The 24912-nt window shown below is 52.5% G+C and overlaps 1 protein-coding gene across 4 annotated transcripts in view; it reads left to right on the top strand.

Annotated features, from left to right (window-relative positions):
- The window catches only part of Atp9a (ATPase phospholipid transporting 9A (putative)), a 95346-nt gene extending 72192 nt beyond the window's left edge, over nt 1–23154 (top strand). For all 4 annotated transcript variants that reach the window (XM_021192206.1, XM_021192207.1, XM_029536335.1 and 1 more), the window contains exons 16-28: nt 4042–4134; nt 4726–4809; nt 5541–5711; nt 8658–8756; nt 9399–9488; nt 9584–9728; nt 10536–10600; nt 14151–14306; nt 17520–17584; nt 18179–18287; nt 18856–18913; nt 20034–20237; nt 22690–23154. In XM_021192206.1, the coding sequence (XP_021047865.1) occupies nt 4042–4134; nt 4726–4809; nt 5541–5711; nt 8658–8756; nt 9399–9488; nt 9584–9728; nt 10536–10600; nt 14151–14306; nt 17520–17584; nt 18179–18287; nt 18856–18913; nt 20034–20237; nt 22690–22826 (1476 nt within the window). In that variant the 3' untranslated portion in view covers nt 22827–23154. The remainder of the gene's footprint in view (nt 1–4041; nt 4135–4725; nt 4810–5540; nt 5712–8657; nt 8757–9398; nt 9489–9583; nt 9729–10535; nt 10601–14150; nt 14307–17519; nt 17585–18178; nt 18288–18855; nt 18914–20033; nt 20238–22689) is intronic.
- Nucleotides 23155–24912: the final 1758 nt, after the last annotated feature.

Genomic DNA, 24912 nt, shown 5'->3' with positions numbered 1-24912 from the left:
TTAGCCTCTAACTTTATCTCAGGCTAGCTTGCCGCCTCCTTACTGAAATGCCTGTGTTTGTCTGTGTGTGTACACACAGTAGAGGTTTTATTATGCCATTAAGACACCTCTTGCTGATTTTAATGTTTACATGGAATTCTGATGGGAAGATTTTCATTTACTTTTGATTTTTTTTTTACATTGCATGCATGCATGTCTATTCTAGATCTTTTCCATTTTAAAAAAGATCTTACTTATTTTATTCTATACGTAAGAGTGTTTTGCTTGTAAGTATGTAACGTACACAACATGCCTGGCTTCCTTGGATTATAAGAGGGCGTTGGATTCCCTGGAACTGGAGTTATAGATGGTTGTGAGCCACCGTGTGGATACTGGGAATTGAACCAGGGTCCTCTGTAAGAGCAGCCGGCGCTCTTTGCCTTGGAGCCATCTCTCAGCCTGTGTGTTTTAGATTATTAACTGTGAATGCTGATTCCTTTAAAACTGCATGACGCACGTGTGAAGGTGAGAGGACATTGGTTCGCTCCTCCCACTGTGTGGGTTCTAGGGATCAGTCTCATCAGTCTTGGGAGCAAGTCTTTACCCACTGAGCCATCTTGCCGGTCCCCACTTCTCCTTCTTCTGAATAGACTGTTTCTCATTTTTGGTTATTAATAATGCTGGATGCTGGAAGCATATATATCTTCTGCCTTGGTATTTGGAAAATACCTGCTAGTGAGCTAATTTCCCACCCCTGCCTGTCCGTTCCTCCATTTCTGGCTCTGGGATGGCTTCTTCATACCAACCACACCACACTTGTGTGCCCAGCTCAGTGCCTCTCGCTCTAGTGGCATTTGAAGGTTGTGACTTTCATAGCTGTTGCAATCCAAGAATGGGGATGCTGCTGGCATCTGGTGGCACCTGGCTATATGTGTGTTGTACAGAACCTGAGAATCCACCTTCTGCTGTGCTGTGGTCATGGGCCTGTTGCATACCCGTGACTGTCCCGGTGTCTGCTGGGCAGGTTCCATTCAGTTTGTTTGTTTGTTTGTTTGTTTTCTCCCCAGTGGGTGGAGGCAGTTGAGACAGAATCTCCTGCTGGAGCCCTGGCTGGCCTCACAGGCCCAGCAGCCCTCCTGTGTCAGCCTCCCACCTCCCAAGTCTAGGATCACAGGCTCGAGCTGCTGTCTCTGACTGTGTTTGGCTGATACCATCTGCTTGCCCCGTAGATTGTGTCCAGCCTTTCAGACCAGTGTGAGTAAGCTCACTGCGTGCTCACAGCCTGTTCCCACAGTCCCCCTTTCCTCCTCATCTGTCTGAGAGCCGCCTGAGGGGTCATGTAGGGTCAGGAAAGCGGGACTTCTCTGCACATCTCTCAGAAGGAACTGTGTGTCCTACACTGTACAATGCGTCCCGTTTAGCTCCCTGTAGTCAGGTGTCAGACTACAAGGGGACAGGGCAACGTGACTCGACCAGCCCATCTCTGTTTATGGTATCATCTCACCATAGTATGGGAACACGGTAAACCGGGCGTGAACTGGGTGGGAGGGAATGACTCACCGTGGAGATAATGGCCGGAGTGTTTATATTGGACAGAAAGATGGAGCTGGCCGGAGCCCCTCTGGTAAAGGAAGCTGGGTGGGGGTGACCTTTCCTGCAGCCATGGTATTTAGCACCACTCTCAGGAAGGGGAAGGGATAAAATGCCCCTTTCATGTTCTCTTGGCCTGCGGGCTATCCTTCCTGAGGAGAGCATGCAATTGACAGACCTCAAAATGTAGATGCCTCTGCTTGGCCGGGGGAAGATTGAATCCGTGTCTCTCTGATAGCTGGGCTGTGCTTAAAGGCACTCCAAGATCATCATCATCATCATCATCATCATCATCATCATCATCATTATCTTCTTCCTTTTCCTCTTTCTCCTCTTCCTGTTCCTCCTCTTCCTTTTCTTCCTCTTCCTCCTTTTCCTCCTCCTCCATTTATTTATTATATATAAGTACATTGTAACTGTCTTCAGACACACCAGAAGAAGACATCAAATTCCATTACAGATGGTTGTGAGCCACCATGTGGTTGCTGGGAATTGAACTTGGGACCTCTGGAAAAACCGTCAGTGTTCTTAACCACTGAGCCATCTCTCCAGCCCCCAAGATTTTCTTTTAAAAGGAGGAGCTGTACCCTTAGTTAACTTCAGGTAGCACATCTTTTGTGTGTGTGTGTGTGTGTGTGTGTGTGTGTGTGTGTGTGTGTGTGTGTGTGTGTGTATGTGCACGCGCACTCATGTGGAGGCCATGGACTGATGTCCGGCACCTGCCTCATTTGCCTCTACCTGGTTTTTGAGACAGGTTCTCGACTCACTTAGAAGGACTGGCTGACAGGTGGCAGGACTGTCTCTGCCTGCCTACCCAGTATGGGACTGTAGCTGTCCGTCATGGCCAGCTTCTCCCTCCCTCCCCCTTCCCTACTCCCTCCCCTCCCCCTCCCAACATAGAGAGATAGAGAGATATGAGGATTCAGACCTGGTTCTCAGGTCTTTATGGTTGTGGCAAGCCCTTTACCCACAGGACCATCTCCTGAGCTCCTGCAATTCGTAGTCATAGGCAGCTTTCTAGGTATCTCTCTGTGGCTTCCTGGGTAGTAAGATGTATGCACAAGGTTTTGGCTTGCTCTGCAGTTCATGGCCAGTGTCCCCGCCTTTGGCCCCCTAGGCAGTGTCTCCGCCTCATCGAGGTGTAGCACCCAATGACAAGTTCTTGATTGTGTGGCCACCCTGGGCATTCTAGGATATGTGGCGGCACCTGTGGCCTCTCTGCAGCCCACCCATGGAGTTGTAGCAGGAGATGGTGTCTGTCACATGTTGCCTGTTGTAAATCGGGGACTGAGCCTTTTCCCCTACAGCGGAGGCTGAATGCCATGTTCCACGTGATCTTGCTCCGTCCATGGTGGTCAGTACGTAGCACTTCCTGTGCACATGTATAGCACTTCCTGCTTGACAGATGAGGGAACTGAGGCAGAGAGAGGAGATACAGTTCGTCCAGTGCTCCTGATTTGAGAGCTGGCACCAAGCCAAGTGTTCGATGCCTCTCAGGTCTCAGAGTCAGGAGAACTAAAATATGAGAGGCCATTTTCTGTGGGTGTGCTGGTCCTGCAGGGCTCTGTAGTGATGCGGGTGTCCAGCCTGTGGGCACATGAGTCCCAGGATGACTAGGAATGGGACCTGACACATCCTTGGATGACAGTCTCAATATGGAAAGCAAGTGTGCCCCCAGAGGACACTTCCTAGCGTTTGAAGAGAATATGGGTTGTCACGGGGGCGGGCACCCCTGACTGCTGGGGGAGGCCCCATCACTGCCTGCCATCCTGCTAGGTCCAGAGTGGCCCCAAATGCAAACAGTGCTGAGGTGTGCAGGACCCTGAACTGTGCATTCTGTCTCCCTGTTGTTTATGGAGCACAGTCGGCCACCACCTCACAGTGTGCGGGTACAATTGGAATAAGCCGCTGCCTGCGGGTAGTTCTGGTCGGAATGGCAGCAACTTCCCAAACAAAGTCTTGGCTCCCTTTGATCTCGCTTTATCACTTAACAGTGTTTCCAATGCTTGAAGCTGAGCTTGCTTCTGCCTTCCGTGGCCCTTGCCCGAGTGAGCCAACCCTCCCCACAGTGTTTTATCTTTGGCCAAGTGTAATAGCTCTGGGAGGCTGGAGAGATGCTGGAGCACTAAGAACATTGGCTTCTCTTCCAGAGGACACCAGTTCCATTCTCAGCACCCACATGGAGGTCAGAAACCTCTGTAATTCCAGTCCCAGGGGACCCAGGCTCACTCTTCTGGTCTCCAAGGACACCAGGCATAGATGTAGTGCTCAGACATCCATGGAGGCAAAACACCCGTGCATACAAAATAAATACATCAAAAATATATATTAAAAAAAAAAAAAACAAGCAAAAGCCACATAAAAACACTGGGCTCTTTAAAGCGCTCTTCACACTGCCTGTCACAGGAAGCAAGTGAGGCCCGGGGACTGGTGTTCGCCCGCAAGCTCCTCACTTCCCGTGCCTCTTTCCAGGATGAGTCCACAGGGGAAATCACGTTCTACATGAAGGGAGCGGATGTCGTCATGGCTGGCATTGTCCAGTACAACGACTGGCTGGAGGAGGAGGTGAGCCTGGGGCGAACCTGGGGCAGTGAGTTGAAGAAGGGTCTTGGGAGCCTCTACTGCAGAGGCTGAGCCTCGCAGGGGCCAGTGGGTGGGTCTGTGTGGTTGCTTATTAGCTGTAGCTATGGCACTGTCCACCTTGGAGGGAGGATCCCTCAACTGCAGGCTCACACCCACCATTCAGCAATGAAGTTTCCTCTGGGGACTGCAGGCAAGGTGTCCACAAGTCCAGGAGGGGCGCACAGATGGACAGCAGGCCTGGGCTCTCTTTCCCATGGGGCCGCGCTTTAGCGTGTTCTGTGGCTCCCATGTTTGGGGTGCACACAGGAGGAGTGGCAGTGTAGCCATGGTTTTGCCCGCCAAGCTGTCCGTCCTTGTGTGTAACCTTACAGCGTGGATCCGGGCATTGGAACACGCTGTGCTGGCCACAGAAACCCATGCATGTGCGAGGCTCAGCCTCCCGCTTGCCCCTCTGCCAGTCCAGCTAGACGCTTGGCTCTGGGGACTGTAGCTCTAGGGGAAAGCAGTGTCCCTGGTCTCAGACCTGAGCCTCAGCACAGCTCCCCGCTGATCTGGTCACTGTCTGCTTTGCAGTGTGGCAACATGGCCCGGGAGGGACTGCGTGTGCTGGTGGTGGCCAAGAAGTCCCTCACGGAGGAGCAGTACCAAGACTTTGAAGTAAGTGGCTCGTGAGACCTTTGCCTTGCATCCCTGACCCACCTCCTTAGTCACCTCTCTAGGGACACACCTTCTTGCTCTTCCACACTGGCCTCCTGGTCTTTTTGAGCATACCAGCTTCCCTGTTAGCACGGGTCCTTTGCATTTGTGCAGCCTGGGGCTCACTTGTGGCCCACCTCTTCACTTTACGTTCACACATCGCCTCTTCAAGAAGCCTGCCCATGCTACCTGTCACTTCCCGTTCATCTCTCCGGTGATAACCTTCATCATCACCTACTTTAGGAAGGTTTGGAGGTTTGTTATTTACCTCCTGTCCTGCCTCTGTCTGTCTGCCTGTCTGCCTGTCCGTCTCATTACTGTTTTGAGACAGGGTTTTGCTTGTAGCCCAGGCTGGCCTGGTCTCCTGCCGCCTCAGCTTCCTGAGGGCTGAGGTGACTGAGCCAGGAGCCAGCAGACTACTTTTGAGCTAGAAAATAAGCAGGTTAGAGTTCGCTCCGCCTCGACTCTGCTGGCTGTTCTCTGCACCTGTAGATTATTTTCCCAGTGAAAGGAGCTTGTCTGGCTAATGCCTGTGTCCCTGGTACCTGGCACAGGTAACAGGCGTGAGTGCCAGATAAAGGAGTGAGTGAGTCAGGTTGAAGTCAGTCATCTCGGGAGGCCAGTGGTCACCGCTTAGAGGCCCCGGGGTGGCACGGCACGGTGTGCTACAGCCTCACCTCTCCACTCCCCAGGCCCGCTACGTCCAGGCCAAGCTGAGTGTGCATGACCGCTCTCTGAAGGTGGCCACGGTGATCGAGAGCCTGGAGATGGAGATGGAGCTGCTGTGCCTGACTGGCGTGGAGGACCAGCTGCAGGCCGATGTCAGGCCCACGCTGGAGACGCTGCGCAACGCCGGCATCAAGGTAGTGCTGTCGGTGACCCAGAGCTCGGCCAGAGCTGGCAGCAGGGGGAAGACCTTCAGCAAGACGTTGAGGGTTGAAGGCCAGTCGTGGTACTGCACGCCTGCTTCTCAGCACATGGGAGTCAGTGGTAGGATCTCAAGTTCAGGGCCAGCCTGGGGTGAAGCGAAGAAATGAAGAAGAGATGGGAGGCGGGAGGGGAGACCAGAGCGCCCCAGTCCTGATGGCCTGGCTTGGGAGAACATCTTATACGATTCTGCTTCTCCTGGCTGCCTCCCCACAGGGCCTCTCCCTGAAGGCCAGGGGCAGCCGTCTCCTGGTCACTCAGAGCAGCCTTGTACCCAGCTGCACAGTGTGATTCAGTCGATGGCTGGCTAGTGGCTGGCTGTTGCTCTGGCCCAGTGTGAAAGGGGCGCCCACCCCACAAGAGCAAACAGCTCTTGTGTTCAGCTGCTGTTAGGGTGGAAACATTCTAGACAGCTATTCTACAGGGCCAGTAGAGGGCGTCTGAGGACCAGTGAGCCCTTGAGGGAGTGTCTGAGAGCGAGCACACTTGATTCCTCAGAGGACTCATGTGGCCCAGGCTGTCCTCGAACTCCTGACCCTCCCACTTTGTCCTGAGTGTCCGGATTGTACTTGTGTGTCTGTTTTTATGTGGTCCTGGGAATGGACGTTGGAGATCTCTCTAGGTGAGCTCTCTACCCCAGTGAGGCACAGCCCAGTCCTCAGGGTGGCCTTCTCATTCTTTTTAGTGTGTGTGCATGGTGTGTGTAATACACATGTGTGGTGTGTGTGTATATGTGTGTGTGTGTGTGTGTGTGTGTGTGGTGTATATATACATGTGAGTATGACATGTGTATATGTGCACCTGTGAGTGTGGTATGTGTGTCTGTCCACATGCATATGTGTATGTGTGTGACTGTGTGTGGGTGTAGGTGGGTACATGCACCCGTGGTGTGTAGACACAGAGGAGGACATGTAGCATTTTCCACTGTCCCTTCCCACCGTACTCCCTGGAGACAGGGTCTCTCGCTGACCCCAGCACTGTGGTTGTAGGCATGCAGGGCTACCCCTCGGCTTCCTCTGTGGTGCTGACACAGCAACTGCTCTTACCTGCCGAGCTGCCGGATGAGGCTACTATGTCTGGCCACACAGTCAACTCTCTGTGAAGTTGAGTGTGTGCTCTAGCAGGGGCATAGCATAGCACATACGCCGCCCGTTAGAGTATGCTGGGTCCTGACGTCCCACTGGCTCCTGTACCACTCGGACCAAGAGAGTATCAGCTCCATTGTAGTCTTATAGGCTCACTGTCATGTGGGGTTGCAGGTTTCACTGACCACTCCTAGCAACCACATACAGTTTACCTTCAATCACAGGGGACTCCGTGCCCTCCTCTGGCCTCATAGTTCATAGGCCTACACACATGCAAAATACTCATACACATAAATAAAACAAAATCTTCAAAAGAACAGGGGTGAGTGAGGGGCGGGGGTCCCGCAGTGACAAGTGGACACTGGGTGGCAGGCCAGCCTCACACAATGTGTGTGTGTGTGTGTGTGTGTGTGTGTGTCTGTCTGTCTGTCTGTCTGTGTGTGTGTCTGTGTGTATATCTGTGTGTCTGTATGTATGTGTCTCTGTGTGTGTGTCTGTGTGTATATCTGTGTCTGTGTGTGTGTCTGTGTGTATCTGTGTCTGTGTGTATATCTGTGTCTGTGTGTGTGTGTCTGTGTGTGTGTGTCTCTGTGTGTTTGTGTGTGTGTCTGTGTGTCTCTGTGTGTGTGTCTGTGTGTCTCTGTGTGTGTGTCTGTGTGTGTGTATCTGTGTATATGTGTATGTGTGTATGTGTCTGTGTGTGTCTGTGTGTGTGTGAGTGTGTGTGAGTGTCTGTGTGTATGTGAGTGTCTGTGTGTGTGAGTGTCTCTGTGCGTGTGTCTGTATGTGTCTCTGTGTGTGTGTGTGTCTGTGTATGTGAGTGTCTGTGTGTGTGAGTGTCTCTGTGCGTGTGTCTGTGTGTGTCTCTGTGTGTGTGAGTGTCTGTGTGTGTGACTCTGTATGTGTATGTCTCTGTGTGTGTCTGTGTGTATGTGAGTGTGTGTGAGTGTCTGTGTGTGTGTCTCTGTGTGTATGTGAGTGTCTGTGTGTGTGAGTGTCTCTGTGCATGTGTTTGTGTGTGCGTATCTGTGTGTGTGTGTATGTGTGTGTGTCTGTGTGTGTGTGTCTGTGTGTGACTCTGTGTATGTCTCTGTGTGTGTCTGTGTGTGTGTGTCTGTGTGTGACTCTGTATATGTATGTCTGTGTGTGTGTGTGAGTGTCTCTGTGAGGTGAAGCAACTGGCATTGGATCCTCAGGGTCTTAGGAACCCACCTACCTCTGGATCCCTCCTGTCACCCGTGAGAGACATAGGCTCTGTGGGGCACAGATAATTCCATCTGTGTCTTCTGGAGCTTAGTCCCTCTGCTCATTCTCTTCCCAGCAGCAAGCCAGCCACCGTGAGCAGACTGCTTCAGTGCTTTGCTCTTGAGATGCAGCCCAGGCCGATCTCGAGTTCACAACCCTCCTACCTCTGTCCTGACTGCTGGCATTACAGACATTCACCAGTATATCTACTGCCAGTAGTTCACTTTTATTTTATTGTTTTTTTGTTTGCTTTTGAGGTTGTGGGTGTTCTTGATATAGCCTAGGCTAGCCCTCAATTCATAGTAATCCTCCTGCCTCAGCTTCCTGAGTTCTGGGATTATAATTGTGTCCCACCACATCGCATTCCAACTGGCTGCTCTCTGGCAAACAGTCAACCTTTGTTCCACTAGCAGTAGCCCCCAAGGGCTGTCCGTGGGGATCACAGGGACTGAGTCTCAGGAAGTTTGGTGTTCTTGCGAGCCTCACTGCCCCAAGGGACAGACCAGCTCCAGAGCCCCAACCCTCAGGACTGTTTGCCTGTTGTGATTTCAGGTTTGGATGCTAACAGGGGACAAGCTGGAGACAGCCACGTGCACAGCCAAGAACGCACATCTGGTGACCAGAAACCAAGACATCCATGTTTTCCGACTGGTAAAGCATCGTGCTGGGGACCTGTGGGGTGAAGTTTGTGTTTGTCCTGTAACCTGTAACCTGGGACGAGCCTCTAAAGGGAGGAGGAGCAGCCACTGGTGGCCTCGGATGGTGGTGTAAGTTACTGAAGGGCTAGGGGACCCAGGCCAGCATCTCTTCAGCCATTGCTGCGGGACTCCACCATGCAGCCTTGAACTCTGACCCTTTTGTGCTCTGGGGAGCAGAGAAAAGTTAGGTCCCGGAGCTGCTTTGAGCATTGCCAGTAACCGAGCGAGCTGGGCAGAGCCTACAGCAGCGTCTGTGGTAAAAGGTGATACAGGGCCACTCTCCAGGGCTCTGGTGCACAGCTCCTGACTAATAGACATGTCCCAGCTTCAGTCTCCTCGAGGTGCAAGGCTGAGAGTAAATTCAGGGGGTCCTCATGGCCCCTGTCCCATCGGACTGTGTGCAGGTTTTAGTCCTTGGAAAGTGGCAAAGGATGAGAGGCATCAAACAAGCAGGCTCCCGGGCCCACAGCATCCTTTCGTTAGAGCTGGTGACAGGAAGGAAGGATGTTATCTACACAAGCTCTTAGAGGCCAGTGCCAGTCTTGTCTGGCCATTTCCAGAGAGCCGAACCTTCTCCACCTCTGTCTCCTTTCAGGTGACCAACCGCGGGGAGGCCCACCTTGAGCTGAATGCCTTCCGCAGGAAGCATGACTGTGCCCTGGTCATCTCTGGAGACTCTCTGGAGGTGAGCGCTGGGCACTTAGGAGCAGGGCACCTCTTCTGGCTGTGGGCTGCATTGGCTGACCCCGCCCCCTGCTCCCACCCTCACTTCTTGCCCAGGTTTGCCTCAAGTACTATGAGTACGAGTTCATGGAGCTGGCCTGCCAGTGCCCGGCTGTGGTGTGCTGCCGCTGCGCCCCCACCCAGAAGGCCCAGATCGTTCGGCTGCTCCAGGAACGCACGGGAAAACTCACCTGTGCCGTAGGTGAGCTTGCCTGGGTGGGAGGAGGCGCCCTAGGGAGGAGGAGCCCGCCTGCGCAGTCCTCAGGCTTGCTTGGGTGGTAGCACTCAGTTGTCTGTGGCCCTGTCCTGTGACACCCTGTCCTGCAGATGCTCTGAGCTTTCCTTTCACAAGAAGCCTGAGTTCTGTTGCTGTGAGGCAGACTCCCGGGCGTAGACTCTTGGTGTAGGCGTCAGACACTTAGCTGCAGACACTGCTGCTCCTGTTAGTGTGTCCTTCGAGAGAAAGGAGACAAACGTGCCAAAAGGGGAGGGTCTTTGCGTGCGGCAGATGACCATGGCACTCCAGAGGGGGCGGACCCCATGCTGAAGTTCGGATCCAGGTTCAACCCTCTCAACCCGATGGTCACTGACTGATCCCTCATGGTTTCCTTTACCTGCCTGGGCCTTCATTCGCACCTCAACAGGATGGGGACGGTGGTGGCAGCCTTCTCATCCAAGTGTGCAAAGATGAAAAGTATGGGGAGTGCTTCCTGGGGACACCCGTGGGCCGGTTGCCACTGGCAGTAGCCGTACCCACTCATCTTGAGAGGAGAGCCTGCGGCAGTTGTAGATGCTGGCCGCTGCCACTGCTTAGCGTTTGACCCTGGCAAGCCACCTGGTCTTCGACACACAATCTCTTTTGAGGGTGGCTCCATGCGTTGTGCGGGGACATAGTTCACACTCAGTGGAAGGCAGGTCATGGATCGTCACCATGAGAACGCTGCGTGTGAGCCGTCTCTCTCATGTCTCCACATTCCTACCTCTCCCCTCTGTTCTGTGTGCTGTACAGGGGATGGAGGCAATGACGTCAGCATGATCCAGGAATCTGACTGCGGCGTGGGCGTGGAGGGCAAGGTGAGTGTGGGGCGGCCACTCTGCCTCCCTAGCAGGAGTTTCTAGTCATCTTTCTTTCTTTCCTTTTTGTTTTTGTTTTTGTTTTGTTTTGTTTTTTCAAGACAGGGTTTCTCTGTATAGCTCTGGCTGTCCTAGAACTCACTCTGTAGACCAGGCTGGCCTTGGACTCAGAAATCCGCCTGCCTCTGCCTCCCAAGTGCTGGGATTAAAGGCGTGCACCACCACACCCGGCTCTAGTCATTTTTCTTTTTGTTTTCCTTCATTCTTTTATCTGAAGCGGGGTCTCATGTATCCCAGGCTGCTGAGGGTGACCATGAACTGCAGATCCTCCTGCTTCTCCGAGGCTCGCCCTACCACACTGCATGTGGTTCGGGGGGGGGGGGGAGACTCCATATCCAGAATCTGCACAGATTTCTTAAGTGTAGGTTCAAGGAGCACAATTGAGCGAGCTGTGGTGGCTCACGCCTCTAATTCCAGTGTTTATGATGTAGAGGAGAGAAAGTTGTGGTCAGTTCCAGACAGCCACAGCTCACAGAGTGAGACTCTATCTCAGAAAACCCAAAAGGAAGTGGGGGTGGGGGGGGAGGCGTGGGGGCGGGGGCGTGGAGCTCAGGCATGGTTAAGCGTGTGCTGCCGCTGTTGCAGTGGACCGCATTTGGTTCCTAGAATCCAGATCTAGCAGCTTACACCAGAGCCCTCTTCTGGCCTCGAGGGCAGTGTGATCTTGTGCGCATATCCACTCCCACACAAGCGTGCACATGCACGCACACACACAGAATTAAAGATAAAAAAAAAAAATCTCTAAAGACACCTGAGTTTGAGAGAATCCTTTTATTGGTTGCTAGATACAAATAGGATTTTTCCCCTTCTGTTAACAATTGCATCATGATTCCTTTGGGTTTCACCATATAAGGGCGGTGAGTACTCAGCTCAGTGGAAGTAAATAATTGAAGCTATGCCCACCCTGCCTCTTAGTTGCGCCCAGCTAGTAACGCTGGGTAGTCTTCCAGAAGGATTTTATGTGCAATGTTGGTTGTGGGTGTGTGTGCATTTGTCATAGCTACTGTCTACACATACTTTACACACACACATAAATATATATATATATATATATATATATATATATATATATATATATAATCTTCATGTATACTTTTAAATTAACAACACACCACGCCCTCTATCATGCAGCTTGTTTCTGTCTGTTACATCTTGGATTCCTCTCTTCAGCAGAGGCAGGACAGCTCTTGCTTCTAACCCTCAGTCTAATTTATTACTGTGTTTTCGAAATCTCTTACCACCTGTACTTTTACCTCACCAGCTCTCTGCTCAGGAGCAGGCTTGTTATCAAGGCTGTCGTCTCTGAACTGTCCATGGGAGCATCCTTCTTACCGCATCGGAACTCATCCTTAGTGATGAGGATTGGTGCTTGGGCCTGGCTTAAAGGCTTTGGTCCCAGTTCAGCAAAACTCAGTGCTGTAGCTTTCTGTTTTGAAAAAGTGTCACCATGACCTGGGAGTGTGGCTCGTGGGTGAGAGAGCTTGTGCTGCAAGCGTGGGGACGTGGGGTCACATCCCCTGCGCCCACATAAAACACAGAGCAAGTTCAGGTGCACTTATATCTCTAACACTGGGGGGTCCCAAGAGCTCACTGGACCAGCAGCCTGGCCTAAGCAGGTCTCTGCTTCACTGAGGCCCTGGGTCAATGCAGTACCACGGAGAGGGAGAAAGGAAGCGGCTTAGTGTGCCGCTCTGGAGAGAGTGGGCATGGGCATGCACAGCTGTACACTCAGATACACACACACATGCACATATGTATGAACACACACAGCATGCATGTGCATGCGCATGCGTAGCTGTATACTCAGATACACACAGACACATGCACATACACATGCATGCATGTACGCACACACAGTATGCATGTGCATGGGCATGCATAGCTGTACTCTCAGACACACATGCACACATGTACGCACACATGAGAGCACACAGCATGCATGGGCATGCACAGCTGTACACTCAGATACAGACACACATGCACACATACATATGTGCACATACACATGTGCACACATCCACACATGCATGCATGTACGTGCACACACACAGCATTCATAGGTATGGGCATGCATAGCTATATACTCAGGTATATGTATACACACGCACGCACACACACAAACGCACTCTAATTATATATGGTTTTAAAAGTCATTTGTTGGGGAAATTTGAACTCTGGCAGTGAGCTCCATCAACCTTCCCTTCCTTTCTGCTACCCTGATGTCCACCCTCTCTCCCTCTGGACCCTTCATGTCCACCCTCTCTCCCTCTGGACCCTTCATGTCCACCCTCTCTCCCTCTGGACCCTTCATGTCCACCCTCTCTTCCTCTGAACCCCTTGAAAGCAGATTGCACACATTTCATGTTAAATACTTCACAGGGGCCTTAAGAAGTGGCATCCCCCTGCATCAGCACAGCAGCTGTGCTCTACCCTCCTACCCCACCCACTGGGCCCCAGGACTCAGATGTAGTGCTGACCTAATGATTCACGGGCATTTTGCCCGATTGTCCCCAAAATGTCTTTGTAGCTTAAGAACAAAAGAAGCTCCAGGAAATAATCAAGGCCCTGAGTTCCCCTTATTAGCGTGCGCTCGTGTCTCTTTAATCTTCTGTAATGGAAAACACTTCTCTGATCTTCTTTTTTTTTTTTTTTTTTTTTTTTGAGGAGTGTTTGATATTTATGCCATTGATACAGACTGCATTTATTCATTTATTTACTTAATTAATTTATTTGGATGTGAGTATGTGTGTGTGCGTGCGTGTGTGTAAATGCGTGTGCGTGTGCGTGTGTGTGTGTGCGTGTGTGTGTGCGTGTGTGTGTGTGCGTGTGTGTGTGCGTGTGCATGTGCGTGTGCATGTGTGTGTGTGTGTGTGTGTGTGTGTGGCCTAGCGCTCACATGGAAGTCAGAGGACAATTTGTGAGACTCCGTTCTCTCCTTCGGCCATGTGGGTCCTGGGTCTCCATCTCTGACCGTCAGGCTCATCAGTGAGTGGGGGACTTGTATTTTCTGGGTCCGTGGTTAGCCACCGATGTCCCTCTCTATCCACAGCGTTGTCAGACAGCTGCCCTTTAAAGCATTAATGCACTGTGCGAGTGCACTGTCTCCACATGCGCGAGCATTCAGAATCATTCCAGAATGGTCTACCACTGTGACTGGCATCCTGCTTCCCCTGGTTTTACCCCCTTCAGGGCCCTAAATGTTATAAAGCACTTATTGGATGGTTTTTTTTTCTTCTTCTCATACACACTGGGGGTGGAGGCGAACTTAATACCAGATTCATCTGACCTCCAAATTACAACTCTCCGTGATTTAGTATGTTTTCTATTTAAGTAAATTCCTCTTTTTAAATCAAATTTGACTTGGACCACCAACTGTGTGTAGCCTGAAACCAGAGTCTCGTTATTGGATGTCTTCAAAGGTCTCCTTGTCATGTCCTGTTGTTTGAATTAAAATGAGACCGGCGCCCTGACCTCTGTGTGCCGGTTGCAGGAAGGGAAGCAGGCCTCGCTGGCAGCGGACTTCTCCATCACCCAGTTCAAGCATCTCGGCCGCTTGCTCATGGTGCACGGTCGGAACAGCTACAAGCGCTCGGCGGCCCTCAGTCAGTTCGTGATCCACAGGAGCCTCTGCATCAGTACCATGCAGGTGCGCCGCCGCGGCTGGTACCTCTCAGAGTCACCTCTTCACATGTGCACACAGACACGCTGCCCAGGTGGGCGGCAGCCGGTACCTTTTCACATGGGCGTGGCACCCAGGTAGGCAAGGAGCTGGCACCTCTCACAGGTGCAAACAGGCACCCTGCCCAGGTGAGCAGGTACCTGGTATGTTTTTTTGTGTGTACATTGCCCAGTTTGGGTGAGCAGCTGGCACCTCTGCATTGGTACACAATTGGAACATATTGCCCAGGTGGGTGGCAGTTAGCCCAGGTGCTCGTGACAGTCATTGTCCTGGAAAACCCAGCAGTTGGACAGTTCTTTGGAGTTGAGGCCCCACCCGGCCAGTCTGCCCTCCACCTGGCCGCAACTCCAGCTGACAGCATTTACCAGGCCCCCACCTCACTGTTGCCTCCTCAGAGGGAGAGGCAGGGTCATGGTCAAACAAATGCTCCGGCTCCACAGGGCCAAGGGGTGGCAACCACATCGGAAGAATAAATGTGGTGTTTGAGACAGGGTCTTGCTTAGTAACCCAGGCTAGTGTGTGTGCAAGTATGTGATCCTCCTGCCTCAGCCTAAGTACTGGATTATAGTCACATGCCACCACCCCTGATTTTAACTCACCTTTCTCAAGTGCATCCTATACCTGGTCTATTGGCTAAGTGTTTGTAATGTAGTCTGTATCTCCTGTCTTCCTCACGCTTGCCGAGCCCATTTTACAGGTGGAAAGGCTGAGGCTGAATCAGTGTGAAATCTGTGCATCCTAGGGAGCCTGTCCTTCAGACTCTAACTTTGCAGGGAAAGGGTTTTCCGCCCCAGCCCCTCTACAGGCCTTACAGTGAAATACTTGAGTTTGGTCATAAGAACATTTGAGTCCTGTCTCTTTTTGCCTTTGCCACCGAGGACCTGTAAGGGCCGTGGACATGCCATTTCTGACTCCAGGCTGACCTTTCCACCCATGAAGTGAACTGGTAGGGTCTGCCTTGCCCTTGAACTTGGTATCTTCACCATCATCAGTAAAAGCAAGCAGGACATTTCCTGACTGTAAGGCAGGCTGGCGAGATGGCTGAGTGGCTAAAGGTGCCTGCTGCCAAGCCTGATGCTGTGAGTTTAGTCCCAGAACCCACATGGTAGGAGGGAAAGAACTGACTCCCACAGTTGCCCTTTGACCTCCATTCCAGTTCTGTGGAAAGCTCACGGGCACATACGCATTCGCGCATGCAAGAAACACTGGCACATACACACAAATGTAGTTTGTAGAAGTGTGTGGCCATACGTGGAAGGCAGCTCACCATGCGAGAGGTGCCTGCCCCGCCTCACATGGGAGAGTCCCCCCCTCTGGCCTGTGCAGAAATGGGGAGATGTTCTAAAGCCCCACAGCTGCTGCAGATCATCAGGCTGCATCTGTACTCTTAATTTATGCTAATCCATCATCAGACAGTTATGCTAATTCACCAACGAACCAGGCCATGCTGTGGTTTTAATCACTGGGCGATTAGTGATCATGTCCTTGAACGTATACACAAAAGCAGACAGATGGGCTAGCTAGCATCTGTGCTACCTAAGCATTCTCATTGGTAGCCACCCAAAGGTTCTGGAAGGTTCTGAAGCGAGGCTGGCTCTGTTCCTTGTGCTTTAGCCCCTGTCCGTGACATCGCACCTTACCAGGATGCTCTCTGATGAACAGGACAAGTGTGTTATTTCCTGTGAGCCCCTTGTCCACATGCGGGCTTTAGGGCTGGTATAAAGGCTGCTGTATGGGAAGGCCCTCTGAGGCTGGTTTATGGAATAACCCGGCTCTGCAGCTGGATGAGAAGGCACTGCGAGGTGACTTCCCCATGCTGCGGTTGTGAAAGTGTCAGAGGAGCCGGGCTTCCTGTGGCTGTGGTGTCCAGCAGTGCCGTAGCAAGCGGGGCTTTCCGCATGCCTTCGCTCTGCACCTTAGTACAGGGAGAGGCGTTGGCCTGCCCAGCTGCCGCAAAGGTCCAGCCCTCGGCACTAGGGAAGGTTTGGTTTGGTTTGGTTTGGTTTGGTTTTTGATCCTGGGTCTTATGTATCCTGGGCTGGCCTCAAATTCTTTATGTAGCAAAGATTGACCTTGAACCCTCCACCCCCCTGCCTCCACTTCAGAAATGCAGGGATCACAGCGTGTGCCACCATACCTGTCCAGCTACATCTTTACAAATAACTTTCACTCAGCACTCCCATCATTCTTGGCTTACACTAGGTCAGCGGTTCTCAACTTTCCCAGTGCTGCAACCCTTCAGTACAGTTCCTCGTGTTGCGGTGACCCCCGATCATAAGATTATTTTGTTGCTACTTCATAACTGTAATTCTGCTACAGTTAGGGATAATAATGTAAATATCTGATATGGGACCTCTAAAGGGGCCATGACCTCCAGGTTGAGAACTGCTATCTAAGGGGGAAGCTCTTAGAAGCCACAGTCCCTGCCTTAACATGTAGATGTCAGGACCTGGGAGGCATCTGCCAGCGCTCGGCCTCCCTAGCAGGTCTTCCCCACACTCACTGCTTTCCAGAGTTAGAAGTTCATACTCGGTGAGAGCCGCTTAGAAATCCTTACTGGCCTTTCTCATTTGAAACACTAGTCAGTCACGTGCTGTGAAAACATTTTTTTTTTCTTATGTACGGCCCGATGGCGCAGCTCACCCAGTAGGTAGGAGGTCCTCAGTTTGATTCTGAACATTGCAAAAATAAAATCAAATGCAATTTCTTTCAAATTCCAAACAGTAATGTCTTCCACCCGACCTCTGAGAGGGCCAATATGGAAACATCGGTAGCTGTGTCCCCAGCACTTGGTTTCAGGGCACACGCCTCGCAAGCTGTAGTTCTGAGCTGTTGGGAATGTAGGCTCCTTAGGCAGGACCTGGCTTGACTCCCAAAGGGCCACAGTGACTTCAGGACCTGGGTATGAGGCCTTCCCAACGCCAGCACATGGGACCCGGCATTCACACAAGAGGCTGAGTCTGGCTGTGGATGCTCGCTTCTTCTCGCCTGTCACAGCTGAGCTGTGTGCTCTTGGGCCAGCCCCTGACCCTCTCTGGGTCTCCATCATGGAGATGATGGAATAGTCCAGACATCCTAGGGTGTTGTGAGGGCCGCAGGAATCCTTGTAATAGACATGACATTCCGTGGATGAGGCCTGTGCCATGACTCTCAGTGACACCCACTCCCTCCTTCACGCAGGCCGTCTTCTCGTCTGTGTTCTACTTTGCATCCGTTCCTCTCTACCAAGGCTTCCTGATCATTGGGTAAGTCATCGCAAATGAGCTCTCCACTTTCTCCCACATCCCGAAACCATCCCACAGGATACATGGATAGGCTCTGTGGCACCTTGCTTGGCTTCTGGTTTTGAGACTCCTTGAATTAACAACACTTAAGCACCTTCACCAGATGGGGCGCATAGTTATACACACACATGCACACACCAGATACGCACGCACGCACACACACACACACACAAACACACACGCATATACACCACATATACACAACACACATATACATACCACATATACCACACACAGCATACATATACACCTTCCCACATATATATACACACTACACACAACATACATATACACCACATACACACACATTATTCTCTCTTCCCCATTCTGCCTCTCTCCTTGACACTGTTATAATGCACACAGCTCTCCTGTTTAGTGACATAGAGATTAGAACAGAGATGAATTCTCACCTCTGTCTTACATCTTGAGTCTCCAGTGCTAAGACCTGGGCGTGGTGCATGATGGGCCTGTAGTGGACAGGCGGGCAGGAGGGAGGTGGCGTCCTCTGCAGCGGCGGGAATGGTGAACAGGGTCTTATGGTGGCTGTTCCTCCAGGTATTCTACCATCTACACCATGTTTCCCGTGTTCTCCCTGGTTTTGGACAAAGACGTGAAGTCGGAAGTTGCCATGTTGTATCCTGAGCTCTACAAGGACCTGCTCAAGGTTGCCCGGCCTCCCTCACGCCTTCCCCTCCTCCTCCTGCACACTTGCTCCCCCTGTCTGAGGGGCAGAGGCATGGGGACTCGCTTTCTAAGAGGCAGGGACTTCCGTCTGCATGTGGAGGGCTCCCTTTTTCTGTTTTTGTTTTGTCTGTAGAAGCCCAGGGCCTGAGAGTGCTAGGCAGGCAGCCTACCACTGTGCTGGCCTCTGGCTGGCCTGGAACTCCCAAAGATCCACCTGCCTCTGTCTCCTGAGTACTGGGATTAAAGGTCACCTACCCCAGCTTTCTTTTCCAGTGATCCAGTTGCCCAGGCTAGTCTTGAACCCACCACCCTCCTGCTTTAGTGTCCTTAGCATAGCTGACAAGACAGGCATATACCGATTCTGGGTTCTCTTTGAAAGATGACATTTTTATTCCGTATCAACTGGGTGGGGGTAGAGAGAGGGGAGCTTTGTGTGTATCGGTGATAAAAGCTGGCAGTGGTTAGTAGAAAGAGTCCCACCGAGGCGCACAGCAGCAAGCCTCCGCCAGCCTCTGTCCTAACCTCTGGTCTTCCTGATTTTCATCTAGGGGCGGCCACTGTCCTACAAGACATTCTTAATTTGGGTGTTAATCAGCATCTATCAAGGTAGGTCAGAGTGGGAGAACGAAGCTTGTCCTTTGCTTTTTAATCTTGACCTTCAAGGGAAGGGGGTGGTTATGGAAAGAGAAGCTGGGACCTAAGAGAGCAGGGAGCGCGGCAGGGCGCACAGCACAGCAGGGATCTGCAGTGCAGCATGGTTGCTTCTTGGCTTGGCAAAGCCAGAGAGAAGCCTAAACAGTCCAGGCCCACTGCCCCTCACCAGAAATGTTTGAACACTAAAGGTTTTGAGTTTTGACCATTTGGGACAGAGCACAGGAACACCAGTTCTGTGCTGTCTGTCTGTTTGTCTCTCTCACACACATGGGCGCGCGCACGAAGCACTTGGCTTAAGCTGATGTTTTTTCTAAGAATATCTAAGCTCCCCATGTGTGTTCATTTTCTCCCCTCTCCTCTCAGAATTCTCTTTGTGTGTTTCATAGCACAGTCCTGGTTTTGTGCCCCAGTCTCTCTATTTCAAGGTGGACACATGTAACTTACTAGTGAACATGAGTGCTGGCTTGTGTCCTTCGTGTTTTGAACCCCTGTGGGTGACATAGTCAAAATGTTCAGAGCCCAGGACTTTGAAGGGGATGAGGCGGTCGGTGAGACATTTGTTTGGCATTTGAAGCTGTGTCAGAGCATAAGGCACGCATAGGTCGAAAGACAACAAGCGGTCCTCACTCCTGCCTCCTGCATCCTCACCATGTTTGTAAAGGCGGTCACTGGCTGGGATGCGGCTCCCTTGCAGAGTGCACGTGTAGCACAAAGAGTGCTGGATTTGATCCCCACCACCACGTGAGCACAGTGTGGCAGCGCACACCTGACATCTCAGCATGGGGAAGGCGGAGGCAGGAGGATTAGAAAGTCAGGGCTACAGCTATGTGAAGTCCATCTCTAAAACACACAGGTTGTAAATATAAAGGAAGCTTCCATTCGGAGGCTGGTGATTAACTTCCCTGGCAGCTCCTTTTTCTGTGAGTCCCTTGTCCAGGTGACAGACAGTGCAGCTCTGTCACTAGGTGCCGCCCCTCCCACCCTCACCTCAGACTGGCAGGGCCGGAAGCTCCGGGGGTGGCAGCCTGGCAGCAGGTAGACCCCCTACAATTGCTGTCTGTGGTATTTGCAGGGAGCACCATCATGTACGGAGCACTGCTGCTGTTCGAGTCAGAGTTTGTACACATCGTGGCAATCTCCTTCACATCCCTCATCCTCACCGAGCTGCTGATGGTGGCGCTCACGATCCAGACGTGGCACTGGCTCATGACAGTGGCCGAGCTCCTCAGCCTGGCCTGCTACATTGCCTCCCTGGTGTTCCTCCACGAGTTCATCGGTAAGACCCCAGGCCTAGCCCCAGGACAGCAGTGTTCTGTCTTATCTGAGATGGTCTACTGTGTAGACCAGGCTGGCCTCCAGCTCATAGACAGCCTCCTGCCTCTGTCTCCCTAGCGCTGGGATTGCAGGTGTGCTCTGCCACATCTGGCAAACGCCTGCTCTGTCACATCTGGCCGGCTGGCATAAGGAGGGGTGGGGGTGGGGGCTCTAATGAACTCATCAAGCAGAGTGGGCTGCTCTATCAGTGAGCTCTGTACCTTCAGACCTAACTAACTGCTGACCCAGACTATTTGAATGAAAAGATGTCTGTGCCGGACATACAGAGACTCATGGTTTGCTCATCTAGCAAAGTCTAGCAACCGCGGGCACAGAGCTCGCTGCCTCCCGCCTCCTGGGCCGCTGGAGGTGCTCAGCAGGTACAGAGTGCAGACCTAGGCTTGTGAAAAAAAGGTTCATTTCTTCGTAAGGACCAGAGCCTTTGTGGAGTCTTTCTGCTGAGAGCCAGCGTACTGTCCCCCTTCCCGATACGAAGGGATGGCCGTGTTTGCTATGCTTCTCCAGTGACTGTCCCGGGATAAATAACAAAGCAGTTTCCCGGGACAAGAGCGATGCGGCCTCCTTAGCCTCGTGGCTAAGCCAGACTTTTCAAAGTTTTAGTCTTTTCTTTTACTTTTTTTGGGTCAAGAGTCCCTTGGGTCCAGTAAAACCTCAATCAGAAACTCAGTCAGCGTGTGTGAGTGCAGTGTGGCCCACCAGTAACCTGGGCTGATCCTGCCCCAGGCTGCTCTCCTGTCCCCGTGGTCCCCCCTAGGGGCCACCGTAGGCTCCATGAGAACTACTACTGTTGAGAGAACTACTAGCTGGCTGAGAGGTGTGACACTCACCCTGCCTGCCCTGGGTCACGGTGGCAGGGCAAGTGACCCTTCTGGTCAGAGGGTGCAGGACACATGTGGGAACATCCTGTGGGCACAGGATGCTGATTGAATCAAAGCGGCAGAGAGAGGACCAGGGTGAGGCGGGAGGGAGCCAGGCAGACTCCAGGTGATCCATACTTTGGGAGTTCGTAGATGGTGTGGAGGGGGGCGGGGAAGAGGAGCCCAGCACAGGGACAGCTCGCTTTGTACTGACCTCACACCTGCGTTAAGGCATCTACAGGTTGTGTCAGCTCAGCCTGTGCTCATCCATGTGTGACAAGCTGCCAGGTTGGCTCCAACCGTTCTGGCCAAGACCTGTGTCTGGCTCCTCCCAATACAGTTCTAGAATGCTCCCAGTTCCAGCAGCCCACCATTCTCTCTGTTGGGCCTCCTTACACTCAGCCAGACTCAGACTTCTAGACTGTGAAGTCCCAGGGGCCTCGGTCATCCCAGGAAGAGAGAGTATTCCAGACTGTCCAAGAGGGACCAGAATGAGCTCAGATACCCCTAGGGCACGCCTGATAATCAGGGCACAGGTTGGCTCCTGGTGGCTTCCCTGCCCCTCAACGTCTGCAGTCTAGATGGCAGGGCCACTCCTTCAGGGACTTTGCACTTGGTTACAGGGGGCATGGGGAGGCCTGCAGGAGGCCAGCAGCTTTTGAGAGGGTCACGTGAGACAGACACCACAAGGGCAGTGTGGCCAGATCTACACATTTAATGTCACAGTGTCACCAACAGACAGCTAATGGGTAGCACTGAAGAAGGCAAATGGGAGGGAACAGTGTGCCAAGATTCCTTAGAGGGACATTCAGACTGTCCCAGGGACGCCTTTGCTGCAGGCTCTTCTCCCAACCTTTCTAGCTCCCGTGAAGTGAAGCCACCAGTGCAGATAAAAAGAGCATCACCTTGGAAAGGGTGACACTAGTAGACACTGGTCTCTGTTCAGAGAGTTTTCTGAACCACATAGTAGGTGCTTCACTGGTGACATCCTCCCTTCCACACTGTGCTCAAGACTAGGAAGGGCTTACCCCTGCACACCTTGTGTGGGGTCCACAGCTTCCTCCCCTCCCAAGCTTCTCAAAGCCCCCGACTTCTGCACGTCCAGCCCAGGACAGAGCGCCCTGCTCCGCGCGAGCCCCGCCTCACCAAGTGGTCTCTGCCCACCTTGCCCTGTGGACCCCACTCCTGGCTTTCCGTGGTGTCACTGAGCCCCGACAGCCACTGATGGGCAGAGCCATGCATTGAATGTCACTTTCTGTGCTCTAGGGCTTAGAAGAAACTAATTGTCATTTAGAATCAAAAACACCTGTGGGAATGTCTTCCAGAAGGGCCTTGTCCTAGCTGTTGAAATTTAACGGTTCACCCAATGTGGGGGTCAGGTAGGGGAGGGAGAGAAAATGAGGGCCATGTGTACCACAGCCCACGGCAGGCCCTCTGCAGAAGAGAACGTGGGGCAGGGGGCACAGAATGCTTTCCTTGGTGGCCTCTGGTACATCCTGTAGAACGTTCCCGTCATGTCCTCCTTCTTACTTACAGATGTCTACTTCATTGCCACCCTGTCATTCCTCTGGAAGGTGTCCGTCATCACCTTGGTCAGCTGTCTCCCCCTCTATGTCCTCAAGTACCTGCGGAGACGTTTCTCTCCCCCCAGCTACTCGAAGCTCACTTCCTAAGCCGCAGGGCTGCCTCGGGGCCTCCGGCCTCAGTGCTCTCCCAGGAGGAGGTCAAGTTCCACGCGCACGAGCCGCCTCAGCTGGACAGTGCAGTCGTGGCTGGCACATGCGGCTTCACTGAGGCGACACTGGGCACCTAACGGGGATGGAACACTGGTGGAACCAGAGGGAGGGGCCTGAGAGCTGTACCTGTCAGAACCTTGGGTGCTACACTGTGCTGAGGGGGAAGACGTGGGACCGGGTGGCCCGTCTGAGGTTTCTGGGGTCACTGTGCAAGCTTCCTTATGGTTTGAACCTTTTGTCATGTGATAAAAGTTTCTGTCTCGAAGGTTGCAGGCTTTTTATTTTTGAGCAGTCTTGCCACAGGTGCGTTCTTCACGTCGTTCTTGCCCTTAAGAGGGCACACGCCAGCTGGGCGTGGTGGCGCACGCCTTCCCTGATCCCAGCTCTTGGGAGGCAGAGGCAGGCGGACCTGAGGTTAAGACCCGTTCACTCGCAGGGAGTTCCAGTGCACCATCCAGGCCTCACAAACCCTGTCTCAAAAAAAAGTGTTTCAGAAAAATACAAAGTTTGGAAGTTGGGTGCAGTACATGCTCAGAATCCCAGTACTCAGGAGGCTGAGGCAGGGGCATAGCTGCAAGTTTGAGGCCAGCCTTGTCTACTTAGTATCAGGCTAGTCAGGGTTTGTAGTAAAACTGCTGTAATGTTTGCACGTATATTCACACAAACACACACAAACACATGCACACTTATACACATGCACACACGCATGCACACACGCATGCACACACAGGAAAAGTAAGAACACAACACTGTGTAGATGGAGGAGGAGGAAGAGGATGTGTCTTGAAGATTTGTCCTCTCAGGAGGGAGAGGCTGAGTCCCTTTGGACAGCCCCACCCTGTGGAGATGCAGGGACATGAGGAGGAAAGGCTAAGGAGGAGGGCGAGCTGGTGCTGGTGGCTGTTCCTAGGGTCATCCACTCTGACAGCCGCCAGCCACCCTTGAGTTGACTGTTCCTACCACCTCATAAAACAGCCCCAGCAGGGGTGACCCTATTGCTGACAGCCTGTGGCCGGTGCGGACACTTTGAGCGGAGTTGCTCTAACTGGAAGTAGCAGCCGGCAGCCCTTTAATGTGTCGACAGCGAGATAAGAGCTCTGTTCATTGTTTAGACAACATGGCGGCTGTGACTCAGATATTCTGAAGCCGGGGCGGAGAGGTCAGGGCTCGGGGACAGTCTTTTCCCCACCAGTCCGTTTCCTGAGAGGAGGGGGAATTTCAGAGGGAGGACCCATCGGAAAGGCAGAGGCTTCTCCTAGGCTTGTCCTCCGTGGGCAGCGGTTCCCAGGAGGAGGCTGAGGGGAAGCCAGGAGTGGTGTGGTCCCCTGCCAGCATGGCCAGTGTCACCCTGGAGATATGGCCTTGTATATTGCTCTTCTTTAAAAAACGTTATTACTGCTTGACCTCCCTTTAGCTCTTGTGCTTTGCCAATGTTTTCTGTTCCACTGTAGCCATTTCTCCTGAAGAGCAGAGGAGTCCAGGGAAGGTGTGTCATGACACATGAGTGAGACAGGTCAGGAATGAGGTCATCACCCCAGTGTTCAAGAGAGGCGGAGCCAACCCCACGTCTCAGGGGGGAGGAGGTCTTCCTCAGCGTCCCAAGGCTGTCCTTTCAGAAGTCACCCTGGGGAAACGTGAATCAGACCCCCACTTGATGCCTGAAGTCTCAGGTCCTGGAGAGTATCCCCTGTGAGGCCCTGTGGGGCTTCCGTGTGATCAGCAGCATGGTAGCACCACCGCCTGGATGTCCCTGAGTGACTGAGGTGTAATATGTAAACGTGGTGTCATGTATACTTCTCAGGCCACCAAAGGCAGGGTCCAGGTGCTGACCAAGAGACCACAAAACCCTTTCCTACACACATCAAACTGCCATGTCAGCCAAGAACCCAGAGCACGTGGACACTCCGAGAGAGCAGATGGCAGGCCAGCAGGGACAGGGCTTGGGTTTGCAGTCCTTTAAAAAAAAAAGGTTGATTGGTTGATTGATTGATTGATTTAATGTGTATGAGTACGCTGTTGCTGT

The sequence above is a fragment of the Mus pahari genome, chromosome 3, assembly GCF_900095145.1.
Source record: "Mus pahari chromosome 3, PAHARI_EIJ_v1.1, whole genome shotgun sequence".
Lineage (NCBI taxonomy): Eukaryota > Metazoa > Chordata > Mammalia > Rodentia > Muridae > Mus > Mus pahari.
The sequence above is the reverse complement of the archived record's forward strand: the minus strand, read 5'-3'. Positions and strand labels throughout refer to the sequence as shown.